The following is a 20,482-nucleotide window of genomic DNA, read 5'->3' on the forward strand; positions in this document are numbered from 1 at the left end:
TATTGTCCGCCCGCAGGGATCGAGTGGTGAATCTATCCGGCGGATCATGGGACCTGTCGGATATTATCAATCGAGCCAAAAGCAGCTCAATTGATGAGCCTGCCTCGACCCCGTGTATGCCCAGCATTGGGTGGCCATACACTGGTCGATTTGCCATCTGATTCGACCAACAGATAGATCCCTCTCTGAGGGGTTTGAGCGGGCGGGGATCGAGTGGGGTCATCGGACCTGTCAAATGATCAATCGAGCCATCAGCAGCTTGATTGATAAGGGGGAAAACGTACAGTGTATCCCCAGCATAATACTTTTAGCTACAGCCCCTCAAAAAGCATGCAGATCAGGTGCTCTGACTGAAGTCAGACTGGATTAGCTGCATGCTTGTTTCAGGTGTGTGGTTCAGCCACTACTGCACCTAAAGAGATCAGCAGGGCTGTCAGGAAACTGGTATTGTTTAAAAGGAAAAATCCATATCCCTCTCAGTTTAGGTTCCCTTTAAGCATCACAACAGGTGTGTGTGTGGATGTGTGATGTGTCACTGAAGCGGAAGATTGTGGTGTACAGTGGATGGAAGTCAGTAAGCCAGGAGAGGGTGTTAACAGAGCTGAAAAAAAGAGGTGAAGTAAATGTAGAGCAGGCAAGAAAATGGTGAGCAGCAGTATGGTATGGGGCTGGATGTATACAGCCACATGCATTGAATGGGTGGAGGTTAGATGGCTTCTATGCAGACAGCTAAAGGTGAACGCTATGCAAAACAGAATGCAAAAGATGGGAAGACTGTTTAGAGTAGTCTCAAATAAGCGCAATTTAAGCTTACATCCATTTTGGAAATCCACAGCTAGCTGTAAGTTGACACTGATATCACAAAATCCTTACGCAGCACCAATGTTTACAGCAATTTTTAAACTACAGTAATTTTGGAATCATGCTAAATTAACCTATTTTGGTACCTGGACGTAGAAACTACGTCCAGGAACCATGCGCGCTACCGCGCGCTCCCGGCCCGCGATTCGTTAGCCAGGCAATCAGTGAATCGGGCTATGGTGCCCGATCACTGATTGCTCTCCCCCGCTGAAAAAGCGACAGATTCTCTCGGAAGCTGTGCTTTTTCTGGCTGTTCCCTCCCCGATGCGTCACTCTAAGCGTGTGTTACGCTTAGAGTGACGTCATGTAAAGAAACTCATGGCCGCCATCTTGTGGCCAAAAAGTAATACTACAACTGAAAGTAAAAAAAAAAAATTAACACACATTTACATTATAAATCTATTGTTTACCTCCCACCCTCCCAAAACTACCCAAATAAAATGTTTACTATAAAAAAAAAAAAAAAAAAAAACCATTACAATAAAAAAAACAAAAACATGTAAATATTTACCTAAGGGTCTAAACTTTTTAAATATCAATGTAAAGATGAAATATTTCTATATTTTTTTTATTTTAAACTTGTAAATAGTGAGATGCAAAATGGAAAAAATGCACCTTTATTTCCAAATAAAATATTGTCGCCATACATTGTGATAGGGACATAATTTTAACGGTGTAATAACCGGGAAATATGGGCAAATACAATACGCGAGTTTTAATTATGGAGGCATGTATTATTTTAAAAAGTATAATGGATGAAAACTGAGAAATGAATTTTTCCATTTTTTTTCTTATTCTTCCTGTTAAAATGCATTTACAGTATAGTGGCTCTTAGCAAAATGTACCCCCCAAAGAAAGCCTAATTGGTGGCGGAAAAAACAAGATATAGATCAGTTCATTGTGATAAGTAGTGATAAAGTTATAGGCCAATAAATGGGAGGTGAACATTTCTCACGTGAAAACGACGGAACGCGAATGGGTTAAAAACCCAGAACATTTAGTTCTGGGCAAAGCCAAAAAGGTAAGGATCCTTTCACACTAAGTATGGTCCAGTGTTATTCGTGGAGCAGATTCGCGATAGTGGGAACGAGCCCTAAATGTTCTGGGCAAAATGTTCTGGGTTTTTAACCCATTCGCGTTCCGTCGTTTTCACGTGAGAAATTTTCACCTCCCATTCATTGGCCTATAACTTTATCACTACTTATCACAATGAACTGATCTATATCTTGTTTTTTCCGCCACCAATTAGGCTTTCTTTGGGTGGTACATTTTGCTAAGAGCCACTTTACTGTAAATGCATTTTAACAGGAAGAATAAGAAAAAAATGGAAGAATTCATTATTTCTCAGTTTTCAGCCATTATACTTTTTAAAATAATACATGCCTCCATAATTAAAACTCACGTATTGTATTTGCCCATATGTCCCGGTTATTACACCGTTAAAATTATGTCTCTATCACAATGTATGGCGACAATATTTTATTTGGAAATAAAGGTGCATTTTTTCCATTTTGCATCTCACTATTTACAAGTTTAAAATAAAAAAAATATAGAAATATTTCATCTTTACATTGATATTTAAAAAGTTTAGACCCTTAGGTAAATATTTACAAGGGATATGGATTTTTCCTTTTAAAGAGAATCTGTATTGTTAAAATCGCACAAAAGTAAACATACCAGTGCGTTAGGGGACATCTCCTATTACCCTCTGTCACAATTTCGCCGCTCCTCGCCGCATTAAAAGTGGTTAAAAACAGTTTTAAAAAGTTTGTTTATAAACAAACAAAATGGCCACCAAAACAGGAAGTAGGTTGATGTACAGTATGTCCACACATAGAAAATACATTCATACACAAGCAGGCTGTATACACCCTTCCTTTTGAATCTCAAGAGATCATTTGTGTGTTTATTTTCCCCTGCAGCTATCTTCCACTGAAGTGTCAGGCTGTTTCTTCCTGCAGAGTGCAGACAGCTCTGCCTGTATGTAATTCCTCAGTATGTGAAACCCCAGCCAGCTCAGAGGAGGATTTATCCAGCTTGTAAAAGATAAGAGAGAAGAGAGAAGCTGCCCTAATCTAAATTATACACAGGCAGTGTGCAGAGAGGGGCCTGGAGGGGGGAGATGCATCACAGAACCACAACACTGAAGAACTTGGCAGCCTTCCAGACACAGACTGACAAATCTGACAAGAGAGAGATAAGTTGATTTATTACAGAGATGGTGATAGTAGAACGTGCTGCAGTAAGCCAGAACACATTAGAAGAGCTTTTGGAACTTGTAGGATGATAAAAAACAGGATGCAATTTTTGTTACGGAGTCTCTTTAAACAATACCAGTTTCCTGACAGCCCTGCTGATCTCTTTAGGTGCAGTAGTGGCTGAACCACACACCTGAAACAAGCATGCAGCTAATCCAGTCTGACTTCAGTCAGAGCACCTGATCTGCATGCTTTTTGAGGGGCTGTAGCTAAAAGTATTATGCTGGGGATACACTGTACGTTTTCCCCCTTATCAATCAAGCTGCTGATGGCTCGATTGATAATTTCTGACAGGTCCGATGACCCCACTCGATCCCCGCCCGCTCAAACCCCTCAGAGATTTCTTATTATTACAGGCAAATACACATCTTGTATTCAAAACAGATTAATTAGGCTCTGCACACCTATGTTATTAGTCATTCAGATGCAGTCCGTCTTGGGAAGCGCTGCCACCTTTTTCCTGCGGTCTAAAAAATAAATTTACCTTATGGCTTACTGCTCCAATTTGATATTTCATGTTTGCTTCTGTTTTTATTCAGAGGTTAGGGATTTAGTGCATAGTTTAGCATCTGATTTGAATACAAGGTGTGTATTTGCCTCTATGGCGCTCTGCACACCTCTGTTGGTAGTTATTTCAGATGCGGCCTGGTTTTAGAATGCGCTGCCAATTCTTCCCTATAATACAAAATGGATTAAAACTATTCTGATCCAGTTCTGCATCATGCCTTAAAGGGATACTGTAGGGGGGGTCGGGGGAAAATGAGTTGAAGTTCTCCGGGGCTTCTAATGGCCCCCCACAGACATCCTGTGCCCACGCAGCCACTCACCGATGCTCCGGCCCCGCCTCCAGTTCACCTCTGGAATTTCTGACTTTAAAGTCAGAAAACCACTGCGCCTGCATTGGCGTGTCCTCGCTCCCGCTGATGGCACCAGGAGCATACTGCGCAGACCAAAGACCATACTGGGCTTGTGCAATACTCTCCTGGTGACCTCAGCGGGAGCGAGGATGCAGCTGCGCAGGCGCAGTGGTTTTCAGACTTTAAAATCTGAAATTCCAGAAGTGAACCGGAGGCGGGGCCGGAGCATCGGTGAGTGGCTCCGTGGGTACAGGATGTCTGCGGGGGGCCATTAGAAGCCCTGGGTAAGTTCAACTTATTTTCCCCCGACCCCCCTACAGTATCCCTTTAAGAAGAAAGTTTTGAATACTTGCAATAAACCATGTACAGATTGTAATTAACGATCATTTTACACTGAATCTATTGCTTTCCGTTGCAATGGACAATATCATCACACCGCAATTATATACCTACAGTATGGTCATTCTGTGTTATGTTCAATGAATACCTTGATTATGCTTTTAAGATTATTTAATAAACTCAGATTTATCAAGATATACCTACAGTATGTTTACATAGGGACAACATGTGTGTTTACAGTGACAGTGAACAAGGCAGTGTGACTTTCAGGGCAACATGCACAGTGTGGAATGACCCTTAAATTGTACCAAAATCACACTTAATGCTGGGAATACATGGGTCAACCCAGTGGCTCGAATAGCCGCCGGATCAACCCCCGCCGCGTCTCCGTTCGCACTTGCTTATCTTCCGCTTGATTCCCCACTATTGTCCGCCCGCAGGGATCGAGCGGGGAATCTGACGGGTCATCGGACCTGTCGGATATTATCAATTGAGCCATCAGCGGCTCGATTGATAAGCCTGCCTCGACCCTGTGTATGCCCAGCATTAGGTGGCCATACACTGGTCGATTTGCCATCAGATTCGACCAACAAATAGATCCCTATCTGATCAGATAGGGATCGTATGGCTGCCTTTACTGCAAACAGATTGTGAATCGATTCCAGCATGAAACCGATCACAATCTGTGGTGGTGGTGCTGCCGCTGCCCCCCCCGCATACATTACCTGCTCTGCCGGCGCGTGTCCCCGCTGTCTTCACTTCTTTCTGTCCGGGGAAGTTTAAAAAGTAGACGGCGCTCTACTGTTTAAACTTCCTGCCGGGCAGGAAGAAGTGAAGCCTGCTGGACTCGGAGCCCAGCGCGGAGATGAAGAGCGGTGACAGTGAGGATACGCGCCGGCCGGATCAGGTAATGTATTGCCGCTGTATTGCGTCGTCGTCGGGCATTCGAACGTCCCTATCGACGCACTCCCAACCCGCCGGCGATCGAGAAAAATCTTCCGCATGGACGGCTCGACGGGAATGATTGATTTCGAACGGAAATCAATCATTTGCGCAACGATTTCACAGCAGATTTGATCACAGTGATCGAATCTGCTGTATATCGGTGGGAAAATCGTTCGGTGTATGGGCCCCTTTACCTATTTGGGATGCCTCTTGATACTATAAGTTTCCTACAGCATCCTCCGGTCCCCCACTGCCACTTGTGGTCCCTCCAAAGATTAGCGACAAGGGTTTGTTGGTAATCTTATCGGGCCGTACTCTTTAAGTACCAGAGTGGCCATACTGCACCTGCACAGTGAGACCCCTTTTACACTTAAAGCTAATATTAAAATAAAAAAAAGTCAGATACTCACCTAAGGAGAGGGAAGGCTCGGTCCTAATGAGCCTTCCCTCTCCTCTCCCGGTGCTGCGCTGGCTCCCCCGTTCACATCCCCCGCCGAGGGGACTTCGGAAGTCTTCGAGAGCCGAGTCCTCCCGAAGACAGGCGGCTCCATACTGCGCACGAGAGAGTACATCATAGCGTGCGCAGTGTAGAGCGGCCCGTCTTCAGGAGCACTTAGGCTCCCGAAGTATTTCCAAAGCCTCCCTTCGGCCGGGAATCAGCGGTATTTGACCGAAAACGGGTAAATACCGCTACGGGGGAGCAAGCACAACAGCGGGGACCGGGAGAGGAGAGGGGATGCTCTATGGGACCCAGAGCCTCCCTCTCCTTAGGTGAGTATCTGACTTTTTTTTAATTTAAATATGGGTTCCCATTCACTTTAATCAGTTAGTAAGCATTAGTACACGCTTTTTCCATAGCTGTGCATTGGGAAGAAGATTTCAGTTAAAACGCGTTAAGTGTGAACTGTTCCCTAGGAAAAGATGGGCATTAGTTTGAAAATCAGTTTTCAGTTATAACTGAGAGCAACTGATTAAGTGTAAAAGGGGCCTAAGCCAGAGCTGCTTGTGTACTGCACAGTGACGACTGTCCTCGTCCCAGAACAGAAGAGGAGCAAGGTCCTGATGTTAAAGCGGAACTCTGTTCACAAAACCTGCCCTACCTACATCTCAGAGCTTGTTCACAGGTATACACCAGGTCGCCCCTCCGATCCTCCAACGACCTTCGCCTCACCACCCCACGCATTTTACACTCCCATGCCCACCTGCAGGATTTCTCAAGAGCTGCCCCCACCCTCTGGAACGCCCTTCCACCACCCATCAGACTTGCTTCCTCTTTCAACACATTCAAGCAAGCCCTCAAAACCCACCTCTTTATGATGGCCTACCCACCTCCTACCACACAGTAACTCTCTACTGAATATTTAACAGCCCCACCTAGTGTTTCCACCCCACCCTTTAGATTGTAAAGCTGGCCATACACTGGCCCGATTTCCCGCCGATCGACAGCAGATTCGATCACTGGGATCGAATCTGCTGTCAAATAGTTTGTGCTAAACGCACCCAACCGATTGATTTCCTCCTGATATCAATCGTTCCGTCGATCGCCCGCGGGTATGGAGCGGGCTTGCGGCGTACGATTCGGGGCATTTCAACGCAGGTATACATTACCTGAGGCTGGCTCCCGGGCATCCTGTCCGTCACTGCTCCCGTCATGGCGCCTCCGGCATCCTCGTATAACTTCCGCTGTCACGCCAGCGACAGTACAAATAGAGGGCGCTCTATTTGAACTTCCGCTGTCACTGGTGTGATAGCGTAAGTTATATGTGGATGCCGGAGCCGGAGGTGCCACATGACGGGGACAGCACGCCCGGGAGCCAGCCTCAGGTAATGTATGCTGGGGGGGTGACAGGCGGCAGCTCAGCAGATTGTGAATCGATTTCAGGCTGAAATCGATGCACAATCTGTTTGCAGTAAAGGCAGCCATACGATCCCTATCTGATCAGATTCGATCAGAGAGGGATCGGTCTGTTGGTCGATCTGATGGCAAATCGACCAGTGTATGGCTACCTTTAGCCTCTGGCAGGGTCCTCCATTCCCTAGTGTAATCTACAGGATCATGTACTCCTGTCCTATGACAGTCTGTACTTGTATTACTGGGCCTACTTAACCAGCTCATATTGTATGATCATGTATTTTGTACAATCTGCATGTATAACTTTGTTCTATGTTGTATAACCTTGTTATATCTGTCACCCTTGTTTCATTGTATATATTTATTGTCCAGCACTGCGTAACATGTTGGCGCTTTATAAATACAATAAATAAATAATAACTGAAATATGGTATCCAAAATATCACCTGCATTGGCTTTTCTCCCTAAAGAAGCTCATACTATGTTAGCCGCTCCCCGCCGCCGTGCTCAGTGGTATTTTTACCGTTTCGGTGCTTCCGCCCTCCTATTATTACTATTATTATTATTTATTGTATTTATAAAGTGCCAACATATTACGCAGCGCTGCACAATAGATAAAAGGGTTAACATACAAGGTAGGACATACAGGAAACTCACAACAAAACAAGATCATGCAAATGATTTGATAACAATACAATGTCATAGGTCAAAATAGAGATTGTTCTAGTCCACAAAAGGGGTGATGGTCAGTAAGATTGCATAATCAAGCTGGAAACACTAAAGGTCCGAACACACGCCAGACTGGAGGCAACGACGGGTCCGTCGTCACCTCCCGCTGGGTGGGCGTTCCAACGACAATCCGGCGTGTGTACGCACTGTCGGCAGACTGATACGGCTGCTTCCGAGCCGTATCAGTCCGCCGACAGTGCGTACGCACGCCGGACTGTCGTTGGAACGCCCACCCAGCAGGAGGTGACGACGGACCCGTCGTTGCCTCCAGTCTGGCGTGTGTTCGGACCTTAAGGGAGAGGGCCCTGCCAGAGGCTTACAATCTAAAGGGTGGGGGTGGAGACAATAGGTGCATCTGTTGAGAGGGTGTCTAACAGAACATATTATGGTGCTGGTATAGGGGTGTATGCGAGCATGAAAGGGTGAGTCTTGAGAGCTTGTGTGAAGGTATTAAAGGTGGGGGCGAGTCTGGTGGCTGGAGGGAGCGAGTTCCAGAAAGCACCTTATTGCGGGTGGACCTGGCATTCCAGAGGCCACAGGAAACAGGGAGCGAATGCCTAGGGGTAGGATGGATAGGAAAAAGCTTATGCCAAGGGGGTGTGTGGGTAGAGTGTGGGGGGGAGAGAAGGGAGGTGCATGGGGGTTGAGGGCTAAAAGAGAGTCTAAGGACAGAAGGGGAGAGGGTTCGGGGAAACAGAAGGGGGACAAGGTGTAGAAGGAGGTGGAGATTCAGCATGGGGTGATGGGGGAGAGCGAGATGGGGAGGGAGATGGCCAGGAAATGGTGGAGGGGTCAGGGAGTGAATAGGAGGGAAGGGGTACATTTTGTACTGAAGGGATAAGGTAGGATGGGGTGTGGAGAGTGGAAGCATAAACAGGGGGACAGCAGTTAGACCAAGATGAGATAAATGTCACCAATGATGTGGCTGAAGGGGGTTCAGCAAAGTTGCATCAATAATCAATCTGGTAAGGAGCAATCCATAGGAGATCAGCAGTGAAGTTGGCAGAACATCAATGACAAAAAAAATATCCAGCTGTGTGTGATTGGTAGATGGGGTGTCTGGTTGGTAATGACGTTACTTGTCTGGAAGTCGGCGATGGATCAGTTGGTGGGGAGTTCAGCAGTGGAGCAGCCAGCGAAGATCAGCAGTGGTGTGATTGGTGAGGCACGGTGAAACCATCAGTAGTTTGGTAAGCGGGTGTGCAGTGCTTAAATTTAGCTGGCTGTATGTTTAGCTGGTGTTTGTTCAATATGGTATTGAAGGTACTTCTATGCAGGGTGTAGAAAATCAGCAGATGAACAACAGCCCAGAGTTCTGTGCTAGTTCACTTCTGTTCCCTTCTGGCTCAATTCTGGTATAATTCGGTTTGTCTAAAGTACCTTTAAATGTATACACTGCTGACCATATGATCTGCTAATATATCCCTGACTAGATTGATGCTAGCAAGCAGACTGATTACAGCTGTGAATATACTAGACTCTAGCCCAGGCATGGGCAAACTCGGCCTTCCAGCTGTTACGGAACTACAAGTCCCACAATGCATTTGCCTTTATGAGTCATGACTGTGGCTGTCAGACGCCTGCAATGCATTGTGGGACTTGTAGTTCCTTAACAGCAGGAGGGCCAAGTTTGTCCATGCCTGCTCTAGCCACACAGGGGCAGGGCCAGTCTAAAGATATGCAAATTGTGACTATTAAGATGGCCACCGCCCAGAACTACTTCCGGGGCATTGCTGTGTAGCCTGCGCTGGTTCGCTGTCAAGAAGTGTCTCCCTGCGCGTGTCCAGGCTCACACTTTTAGCTCTAGCACGTCCACAGAGAGCCGGCTCCTTCTGCTGTCCAGGCTCACACTGTCAGCTCTAGCGCGTCCATAGAAAGCCGGCTCCTGCTGTCCAGGCTCGCTCTGGTAACCAAGAGCTGCGTTCAGGATGAGCGGCAAGAAGGATCACAGAGGGGCGGAGAAAGGGGGGCAGATGCAGTGAAAAGAGGTCAGATAGACAGAAGAGCACAGGCTCTTCCTGTCCATTCGTCATCGACTTGTAAGTTGAAGGATTAAACGGGGAAAATTCGGGATCGGGAGAGCCTGCAAAAACAAAAGTGCTTAGCGAAGAGGCATGTAAGACTTAACCCTCCTGGCGGTCTATTAAAAACCGCCAGGGGGCAGCGCAGCCTTTTTTTGATTTATTTATTTTTTAAAATCATGTAGCGAGCCTAGGGCTCGCTACATGATAGCCGCTGCTCAGCGGCATCCCCCCAGCCCCGCCGATCGCCTCCGGCGATCAGGAAATCCCGTTCAAAGAACGGGATTTCCTGGAGGGCTTCCCCCGTCGCCATGGCAACGGGGCGGGATGACGTCACCGACGTCGAAGGGAGTCCCGATCCACCCCTTGCCGCTGCCTGGCGCTGATAGACCAGGCAGCGCAGGGGTCTGGGGGGGGGGGGGGGCTGTGTTGCGACGCGGATAGCGGCGATCGAGCGCGGGGCGGCGGTGATCGAAGTGCTGACGCAGCGAGCAAAGTGCTAGCTGCGTACAGCAAAAAAAAAAAAATACACAAATCGGCCCAGCAGGGCCTGAGAAAACCTCCTGCGCGGCTTACCCCGAACTACGTTCGGGGTTACCGCCAGGAAGGTTAAAGGAACATACCTCCATTAGCACTTCATTGAAAAATTAGTCTTCAGTTCCGCTTTAAGAAGGGTTCCCGGGCAGCGGCAGAAAACCAGAGGACAGTGGATGAACAGGGAAGCTTCTAGAGGATCCAGAGGCTATCCTCTCAGACAAATATTTGTGTAACTTTTTACCCTCAGGTTCTCTTAGGGCTCTTTCACACTACAGGCAGTGGTAAGAAGGCAAAGACGCTGTGTTTTGGCTGCAAGCGTTTAACGCCAACACATTACTATCAATTGTAATGAGAAACGCCACAGTCAGCCCGAAAAAAGCTCCTGGGAGCGTTGAAACGCAACGCTCCAAAACGTGGTGTGAAAGGGCCCTTAAAGCACATCTCAGGCAACTATGCATCTAAAAATTAAAGCTGTACATACATTTCTGGCATCTCATTTAGACTTCTAAATAGAAGCGGAGGTCGACTGGACGTCTACCGGTAATTACCTTAGTGTTTGATTGATGGGCAAGTAATGGCCATCTATTCGTTCACCACCAATGGAAAGCACTCACCATCTGCAGGTTGCTGGAAGTTGACATAGGCATATCCCAGCGATCTCCGTGTGATCATGTCCCTGCAGACCCGTATGGACAGAACAGGTCCTGCAGGACTAAACTTCTCGTACAGCATGGCTTCAGTGACATCAGGGTGGAGGTCCCCCACATAGAGAGACGCCATGGGGTAACTGCTGGTAGCTGTGTGCATCTCCCAATAAGCAATTCAACCCAACGTCGAGAAATAGGTTACGCCTGAAGAATCTCCACAGGAGAAATAACGGGATGATTAAGGCTTTACTATGAATAGAGCAGCGACTGTCCCCAGCAACAGGCGGGGAGATCAGAGTGGGTAATACTATGCTGTACAGTGATCAGCGCGCTGCAGCCTGTGCTGCTCTATAGGGGGCCAGTGTACAGACAGAGGGTGCGCGGCCTGGGCAGGGGATGTGCAGTCTATGGCGATATATAGCAGCAGCACGGCGGCGTGTGTGTAGTGTAGTGCTTACACTGAGCGGCTTGTGTTCCGTGAAGGGACCGGGGGGCTAATAGCTTGCGTTATGTCAGTGTAACGAGCAGCGAGTGTCGTGCAGTTACCCCTCGTCTCTTTATTTTGGAGTTTTTTTCGCCCCGGTCACCCACTGGGAAGCACGCTCTGGCCGACCTGTTCCCTGCTTGCCAGGGAGGACAAGAGAGACCGGGGTGAGAGCGAATCACAGCTTTTATATCCGGTCCTAGGGAAGCCGGTGTCGCTATAACTTCACAGTGACCTCTGCTGGCCGCCATGCAGATAGCCGTAAGTCCGCACGCTGTCGTCAGGGAACGTCACTAGTAGTAGATACTAGATAAGTATTCTTCACCGGAGGAAGCTCAGTCCCTCTATCCTGCTGTGCCCGCTACTGAGCGTATACTACCCCCCCCCCCCCAATACATATGTATGAATATCCCATTCATTCAGGTCATGCAATATGCAGGGTAAGGCACAAACACAATACTGTGTAGGCATGGATGTATTTGCAGTGTGATGGATGAAAATATGACGAACCGTGAGTTGAGACCAAATCAGATATGTTTCTCATTACTTTTCAATATTTTATTAGATTCATTTTTTTATGTACAAACTACAAGCGCAGAGACTGTGGTATGAACACATAACTGGTCATACAGTTTCATGTTGTAAAATGCCCTAGAAATACAGTTGCAGGATGTGGTGTACATCATTGTAAGTATTGATCTCATACACTGCTACTAGTGTACTTCAAGATAACTTTCGGCAAAGTACACACACAGTAAACCTATCCATATTGCATTTATCATGGTACACTGACCAGAACACCTGATCACAACTATCTACATAACATAAATGCCTCAGTAAAGTAGTGTAGAACTACCCAGGGTCGGACTGGGGGCCTACCAAAGAAATGTCAACCTGGGGCCCACACATCCCATGATTGTGGTGAAAAAAAAAAAAAGCATGACCATGCACCGGACGGTGGGTGTGATCATAATGTATCATGGACATGGCCAAATGTACATGAACTTAGCAACATTGTAATTCAGAAACACTGCTGCCCAGCAAAACTTTGTATAGAGTCTCCCTCCTTTACTATAAAGTAATGTCCTAGTTACCATACATATGACATGGATGGATTAGATTGCGAGTTCCTCTGAGGACAGTCAATGACATGTACATGACTACATACTCTATAAAGTGCTGCAGAAGATGAAAGTGCTATATATATATATAATAATATGGTGGGACATGAGACCATGACTATGATAGGATTAGAGTGTGAGCTCCTCTGAGGACAGTCAGTGACATGACTATGTACTCTGTACAGTGCTGCAGAAGATGTCACTGCTATATAAATACATAATAATAATATGGTAGGACATTACATTATGACTACGGTAGGGATTGTGATCTTCTCTGAGGACAGTCAGAGACATGACTATGTACTAAGTGCTGCAAAAGAGGCCAATGCTATATAAAAACAACAACAATATGGTGGTAATAATAATACTAATCTAAGACATTAGACTAGCTATACCTAAGAATTAAGAGATTGCAAGCAAATCACAAATGCAGCAACCACAAGGCCTACAAGTGACCAATACAGCAACAATGGGTCACTAGGAGGTGAAATACGAGAGACAGAAGAAGGGAGAGAGGGTGGTTTGAGAAGCTGAGAGTAAGGGGGGGGAGGGGAGGAGAAATAAACGGAGGGTGAGAGAAGACAGTGAGTGGCACAGAGAGACAGAGGGTGAGAGAGAAATAGACAGAGAGGCAGAGGGGGACACGGTGAGAGAGAGATGGACAGAGAGGCAGAGAGATAGACCGGGTGAGAGAGACAGAGGGTGAGAGAGGGAGATGGTGGACGGAAAGGCAGAGAGAGAGAGACAGAGGGTGAGAGAGATGGAGAGAGACTGAGGGTGACAGAGAGACGGAGAGGGACTGAGGGTGACGGAGAGATGGAAGGAGAGGCAGAGAGAGACCTAGGGTGAGAGTGAGATGGGCAGAGAGAGAGACAGAGGGTGAGAGAGATGGACAGAGAGTCAGAGAGAGAGACAGAGGGTGAGAGAGATGGAGAGAGACTAAGGGTGACAAAGACACAGAGAGGGTGACAGAGAAATGGACAGGGAGAGAGACAGAGGGTGAGAGAGATGGACAGAGAGAGACTGAGCAAGAGGAATGGACAGAGAGACGGAGAGAGACAGAGGGTGAGAGAGATGGAGAGAGAGAGAGAGCGATGAACAGGGAGGCAGAGAGAGAGACACAGGGTGAGAGAGAGAGAGAGAGACAGAGGGTGAGAGAGATGGAGAGAGAGAGAGTAGCAGAGAGAAATGGACAGAGAAGAAGAGAGAAATGGACGGAGAGAGAGACAGAGACGCAGACAGAGATAAACAGAGAGAGAGGAGCAGAGAGAAACATAGGTGAGAAAGAGATGGACGGGGAGACGGGCAGCAGATAGTGGGTGGACAGCAAGAGACGGGCTGATGGTTAGAGTTGGTCAGTAGACATGGCCCGAACTGTTCGCGGGCGAATCTCTATGGGCTTAGTACTACTTCCGGATCGCTATGACCCGGAGTAGTACGCCTGCGCTGGCCTGGCGGTGCGCGTCTTTGATCGCGTGCCTGTTGCCGGGCACTCTCTGAGCATGAGCGTGACGTCACGCACATGTGCAGAAAGTGCCCGCCAACAGGAGCGCGATCTAGGACACTCACCGCCGTGCCAGCGCAGGCGTACTACTCCGGGTCATAGCGGCCCGGAAGTAGTACAAGGGGAGACGTTCGCCGGCATCTCTATTGGTCAGTAGGTGGGCAGCACAGAAAAAAACAGGTTGAGAAGGAGAGGGACAGAGGGATAGAGAGAGAGGCTGGACAGAGAGTGAGCAGAGAGAGAAACAGAGGGTAGGCATATAGTGTTATAGAAAAGAGAGATTATGTATGGGCAAAAAGAAGATGACAGAGCAGTGTACATTACCTCCTCTCCCTCTGTCATGCAGGGCCGGCGCTACCATAGAGGCAGAGGAGGCAGCTGCCCAAGGGCCCAGATCTTGTAGGGGCCCCCAGTGGCTACAAGAGGAAAAAAATTTTTTCAAATCGGCCTTATACTTTTTGAGAAAATCGATTTTAAAGTTTCAAAGGAAAAAAAATACACATTTAAAAACCTGCCGACTTTAATGGTTGATAGCAAATCCACCTTAAATGTTAGAAACCCTAAATTTGCAGGATCATTAGGAATAAGAGGAAAAAACAATTTTTCAAAAAGACCTTATAGTTTTTGAGAAAATCGATTTTAAATTTTAGAAGGAAAAAAGTATACTTTTAAATGCGGTAAATGTCACTTTTAGTAGCAAACCTAACGGTAGTGTAATTTTACATGCATCAAATGAAAGCGCAATAAATTTCCTGATGGGGTTTCCAGGGGGTCTATACGCAGCCGCAGCGCATTGGCCAGGGATCGCTATACAGCCGCAATATGGCTGTATGAAGATCCCTGGCATTTTTTTCTATTTTCCCAATTTTTTTTATGTTTAGAGTGTGAGAATTTTTTTTTTTTTTTAAATTATGTGGGGTCCCCCCTCCTGAAACTTTTTAACCCCTTGTCCCCCATGCAGGCTGGGATAGCCAGAATGTGGAGCTCCGACCGATTGGGACTTCACACCCTGTTATATCAGCTGCAAAAAAGGTCCCCTAATGCCGATTGTTGTTCCGGGGTATATGTTGGGGGGGCCCCCCAGGTTTATTTTGCCCTGGGGCCCCATTGTTGCTTAAACCGGCCCTGCTGTCATGTGACTGGACTGGCTCTCTGTGCACTCTGCTGGGCTGGCTATGGCAGCTATGTTCTCTGGGTGGCTGTCACTGTCAGGCTCTGGCTGCAGCTCCTCTCTCTGCTGTCTGTCTGGGCTCTCCCCCTGCTTGTCACGGATGGCTGGCTGCTCAATAGTTCATTCCCTCGCTCCATCAGTTTTTCATCCTCTCTCTGGCTCTTGTATTTCCCGCGCTGGTGCCTCACATGGTGTAGAGACGTCAGGTCAGCATGAGTATGCCTGACGTCTCTCTCAGCACTAGGGAGCCAGAGCCTGGGGAGGAGGGGAAGGAGGATAAAAGGGGGGTGGCAAAGCATTCACTCCAGGCTGTTATTTGAGCCTTATGCTCTCTGCAGGACTCTGCTGCTGGTTCTAAATGTAGCAAAGGTAGCGATCGGGAATCTTAATGGGTCCTTCAAGTGAACTTGAAGGGCCCCCTGTATCTGCACTGCTGTATGTCCGCCCCTGCCTCCCTCCTTGTAGCCTCTTCTTGCTTCCCTTCCTGGTCTCGGCTGAACGGCTCCACTGACAGCAGCTCCATGTAAATATCACGCTGGGCTGGAGCCTTTGAAGCCCAGCATCACATGGGGGGCGGAGCTACCCTGACACAGCCCAGCCTGAGCCTGCAGCAGGCTCTCAGCGTGACTGATCAAAACGCTGAGAGGAGAATCTTTCTCCTGCAGGCAGTGATTTGTTCACCCCAGGCTGGAGGCGGGGCCCACCGGAGATGTGGAGGCGGGGCCCACCGAGCAAATCCTCGGTAGTTCAGTGGGTCAGTACGAGCCTGGAACTACCCCTGCAGGAGCTGCTGGTATATGTTGGGTTCCGCTCATTTTGGTGACCTTCCCTGGGGTTTAAAGGATACCCAAGGCGAAAATAAACTAATGAAATAAACAATTGAATCTATCTTCCTTTTCCAAAAAATGACTTTTTAAGATATTCCACAGCTTTATTTTATGTTTAAATCCAACTGCTTTATTGTTTTTGCTCAATGACACATTCATTGAAGTATGCCAGAGCTAAAATCTATGAACTATTGACACTTTTTATCTCTTTCCCGCTCACAGAAGCCATTTTTTGCTAGGAATTTGTTTTATAGCTGGAATTTCTTACATGGGCGTCCGCAGAAAAATTTCCAAGGGGGGAGGGGGGGGGTGAAGAAGTAGCGCCGAAAATTGGGGGTACGTTGTATGGGGCTATGACATATGCGTGCCACACCGAGAAATGGGTGTGGTGAAGGACCAGAATGTGGGTGTGGTCACGGGTGGAGACAAGTTTGCATGAACTTAGCAATGGTGGGACATTAGATTAGGACAATGGTGGTGAACCTTTTGGAGGTCGAGTGTCCAAACTGCAACCCAAAAGTCACTTATCTATCGCAAAGTGCCAACAGCAATTTAAACTAAATACAAACGTTTTAACTCATACATGAACATTATGGAAAATCCAAGTTGAAAATAAACTGTGAAGATAAACAATTTCATCCATCCTACTCTTGAAAAATGTTTTCATTTTCTGTTTTAAAAAGCTGAAAAAGTATGCTATTGTCTCATATGATGATGATTCAGATTTTTCCATAGTCTCGCAGTTAGCAATCATGTGACCCCCAACAAGACAAATTCAGCAATCATGAGGCCCCCCATCTAGACAAATTCAGCAATCATGAGGCCCCCAACATGACCAACTCAGCAATCATTAGGCCCCCAACAAGACAAATTCAGCAAGCATGAGGCCCCCAACAAGACAAATTCAGCAATCATGAGGCCCCAACAAGACAAATTCAGCAATCATGAGGCCCCCAACAAGACAAATTCAGTATCAATGAGGCCCCCAACAAGACAAATTCAGCAGTCATGAGGTACATAAATAGACAGCATTTCACATAAATAGGCAGAATGCCCCCTTAATATGGTATACACCTCTCACCTGCCTTCTGAATTCTCCTCTACTGGCTGCTGTGCTTGGCTGGCCTGGCAATACTGTATTTGGCTGGCTTGGGGATGATGTGTGTGCCGAAAGGCCTGGCAGTGATGCTGGGCTGGCCTGGCTGGCGGTGGTGCTGAGCTGGCCTGGCTGGCAGTGATGCTGGGCTGGCTTGGCTGGCGGTAGTGCTGGGCTGGCCTGGCTGGCAGTGATGCTGGGCTGGCCTGGCTGGCGGTGATGCTGGGCTGGCCTGGCCTTGATAGTTTAGGTAGTGACAGGTGCCTCCTAGTTTAGGTAGCGCCAGGTGCCCTCCAGTTTAGGTAGTGACAGGGCCCCCCAGTTTAGGTAGTGACAGGGCCCCCCAGTTTAGGTAGTGACAGGTGCCTCCTAGTTTAGGTAGCGCCAGGTGCCCTCCAGTTTAGGTAGCGACAGGCCCCCCAGTTCAGGTAGTGACAGGGACCCTACAGTTCAGGTAGTGACAGTAGCCCCCCACCCCAGTTCAGGTAGTGAAAGGGAACCAACAGTTTAGGTAGTGACAGGAGCACCCCAGTTCAGGTAGTGACAGGGACCCCCCCAGTTCAGCTAGTGACAGGGACCCCCCCAGTTCAGGTAGTGACAGGAGCCCACCAGTTCAGGTAGTGACAGGGACCCCCCATTTCAGGTAGTGACAGGGACCCCCCAGTTCAGCTAGTGACAGGGACCCCCCCCCGGTTCAGGTAGTGACAGGAGCCCACCAGTTCAGGTAGTGAAAGGGACCCCCCCATTTCATGTAGTGACAGGGACCCCCCCAGTTCAGCTAGTGACAGGGACCCCCCCAGTTCAGCTAGTGACAGGGACCCCCCAGTTCAGGTAGTGACAGGGACCCCCCAGTTCAGCTAGTGACAGGGATCTCCCAGTTCAGCTTGTGACAGGGACCCCCCCCCCAGTTGTGACAGTGGCGGGGAAGGGGGGGGGGAAGTCCCCCCCCCTTCCCTCACGTTGTGGGGGCTCACTATTCCTCGGTCCCCCCTCCATAATGCAGCGGCTGGCGGACGGCAGTAGAGCGGAACACTTCCTCTATTCCCCCGGCGCGAGGGAGATCGCGCTGGTCTGACGTCACTGACCAGACCAGCTGCGCACAGAACCTTCCTCGCGAGCAGGGAATAGAGAAAGTGTTCTGCTGCGCTGCGCCCACCGCTGCATTATGGAGGCGGGGGGGAGGGGGAAGCGAGTAAGGGGGAGCCCCAAGGTGAGGAAAGGGGGGATATCCCCCCTTCTCCACCGCTATGCCTGCTGCTTCCCCTTCACTGCGCTGAGTCGGGTGGGGGGTAGCGAGGGGCGTCGTCACTGATTTGGCCGGGGGGGGGGGGGGGGGCAGGCGCCCCAATTTGCCATACGTGCGGACGCCTATGAGAGGGTCACACTGTAGTCGCTTCCTGTCTGAGTCAGGACTGAGTCAGCCACTTACATACCTGATATTTAGAGAAAAGATGGGGGATCCCGTGCGCTCCTCACTTACAATAGAAATTTTAAATTGCTATTAAAAATTGAAAAAAAACACCAATAAATCCAGAAGTTTCCAGCAAGGGGTTAATGCAGTTGGATCGCTATATACCTTCAGAGTGTGTAACTCAGTAAATCAAATGTACCTAAAAAACGGTATAGCGCTCAACAACCACGTATACATAAAACCATATACAGGTAGACTCAATATCAGTCCTATTTAAAAGAAGAGAGACTAAAAATCCTCTGCGCTTCAGTATAATGTCCAAACAATCAAGTCCTTAATTCAACTGTCATGTACGGTAAGTATCTTCATTTCAGGATTTAAGAAACTTTATACGCTAACCAGAGTTGAAGGCCAACCAACAACGATGGGCATACGCGCTTGTGACACTAGTCATTATAACCCACACGAACCAGCTTGTCTTGCTCACAGTTCTTCAGTGCTCAGGTCATGCAAATAAACATACAGCCATAAGGTAATACTGTTTAGCACAAGTATTACACTATGCTGGGCCCTGTTTGAGTTCTAGGGGAAGATCTGGTTTGCAATACATTCTGGTTAAACAACATAAACGCGCATTGGCTGGTCTGTGCTGGGTCAGCATATACATACAGTGAGAGTCTTTGTTGAAATCGGGAGGAGGCACACTGGGTGCTATATAAACTTAGGGAATCACTGGAGCTGAGCCTTTAACGGGTGTGGTGAAATAAGTTGTGCTAAATAGTATTACCCTATGGCTCTATGTTTATTTGCATGACCAGAGCACTGAAGAACTGTGAGCAAGACAAGCTGGTTCGTGTGGGTTATAATGACTAGTGTCACAAGCGCTTATGCCCATCGTTGTTGGTTGGCCTTCAAATCTGGTGAGCGTACAAAGATTCTTAAATCCTGAAATGAAGATACTTACATGACAGTTGAATTAAGGACTTGATTGTTTGGACATTATACTGAAGCGCAGATGCTTTTTAGTCTCTCTTCTTTTATATAGGACTGATATTGAGTCTACCTGTATATGGTTTTATGTATATGTGGTTGTTGAGCGCTATACCGTTTTTTAGGTATACCTGATATTTAACTCTTTCAGACAGAGAAAGAAAAAAAAGGAACACAGCATAGTTATTTGTGTGCTAGGCACTGTACATACCCATGTCTATCTGATCATGTCACATGTCACCCGGTTAACCCGACAATACACCAACACACCAGTAAGTAAATATAAACTTTACTTTTGCACAATTAGCTCTACCTCTGGCCAGTGAATAGTTAGGGACTTTGATCCTTAATAATAATAATAATTCCAGTATACTGTATGTATAGCTCTTTTTTTCTGTCAGACTCAAAACGCTTGCAAGGCTCCAGAATACCGTGGGAGCTGCTGATCATGTTCTGCACTGCAACCATTGAATCTATCCTCTGCCCCTCCATCATCTTTTGGTATGCAGTCATAACTGCAAGCAGAAACAAACTTCAAAGAGTCTATACAAACAAGCAAGGTGTTGCTCGGTTCTCGGCCGGGGGGTTATGGACTGGACACAATTCCACCACAAAACAGCAAAAAACTTTTCTTTCTCACCTGTCTTCACCCTTTATGGGCAAGAAGCAGCTCCCAAAAAGACATGCTCACAGCAGTAGAAGACGGAAGGAACGTGGATGATGCATAACAACAAGAGACACGGGTTGGGCACTGTCTCTGCTGCTGCTTTTATTGCTCAGGTGAAATAGACATCACAGCAGGGTGATACATAACGCGATGTGTGGAAGTTAC

The 20,482-nt window shown here is 47.6% G+C and overlaps 2 protein-coding genes across 5 annotated transcripts in view; one reads left to right on the forward strand and one right to left on the reverse strand.

Moving 5' to 3' along the window:
• The window catches only part of PABPC4 (poly(A) binding protein cytoplasmic 4), a 40,593-nt gene extending 28,895 nt beyond the window's left edge, over positions 1 to 11,698 (reverse strand). The window contains exons 1-2 of one of the 4 annotated variants that reach the window (XM_068268776.1): positions 11,593 to 11,689; positions 11,014 to 11,259 (exon numbers count right to left, since the gene is read on the reverse strand). In XM_068268776.1, coding sequence (XP_068124877.1) covers positions 11,014 to 11,206 — 193 coding nt within the window. In that variant the 5' untranslated portion in view covers positions 11,207 to 11,259; positions 11,593 to 11,689. Of the gene's footprint in view, positions 1 to 10,947 lie in introns of all 4 variants that reach the window. The other 3 variants (XM_068268775.1, XM_068268777.1, XM_068268778.1) reach the window with 3 other exon arrangements.
• A 228-nt stretch (positions 11,699 to 11,926) lies between these two features.
• The window catches only part of LOC137546391 (CYFIP-related Rac1 interactor A-like), a 384,755-nt gene continuing 376,199 nt past the window's right edge, over positions 11,927 to 20,482 (forward strand). Inside the window, exon 1 of the mRNA XM_068268785.1 lies at positions 11,927 to 11,970. The gene's annotated coding sequence lies outside the window, so the exon portion shown is untranslated. The remainder of the gene's footprint in view (positions 11,971 to 20,482) is intronic.

Source organism: Hyperolius riggenbachi, chromosome 2 (genome assembly GCF_040937935.1).
Source record: "Hyperolius riggenbachi isolate aHypRig1 chromosome 2, aHypRig1.pri, whole genome shotgun sequence".
Lineage (NCBI taxonomy): Eukaryota > Metazoa > Chordata > Amphibia > Anura > Hyperoliidae > Hyperolius > Hyperolius riggenbachi.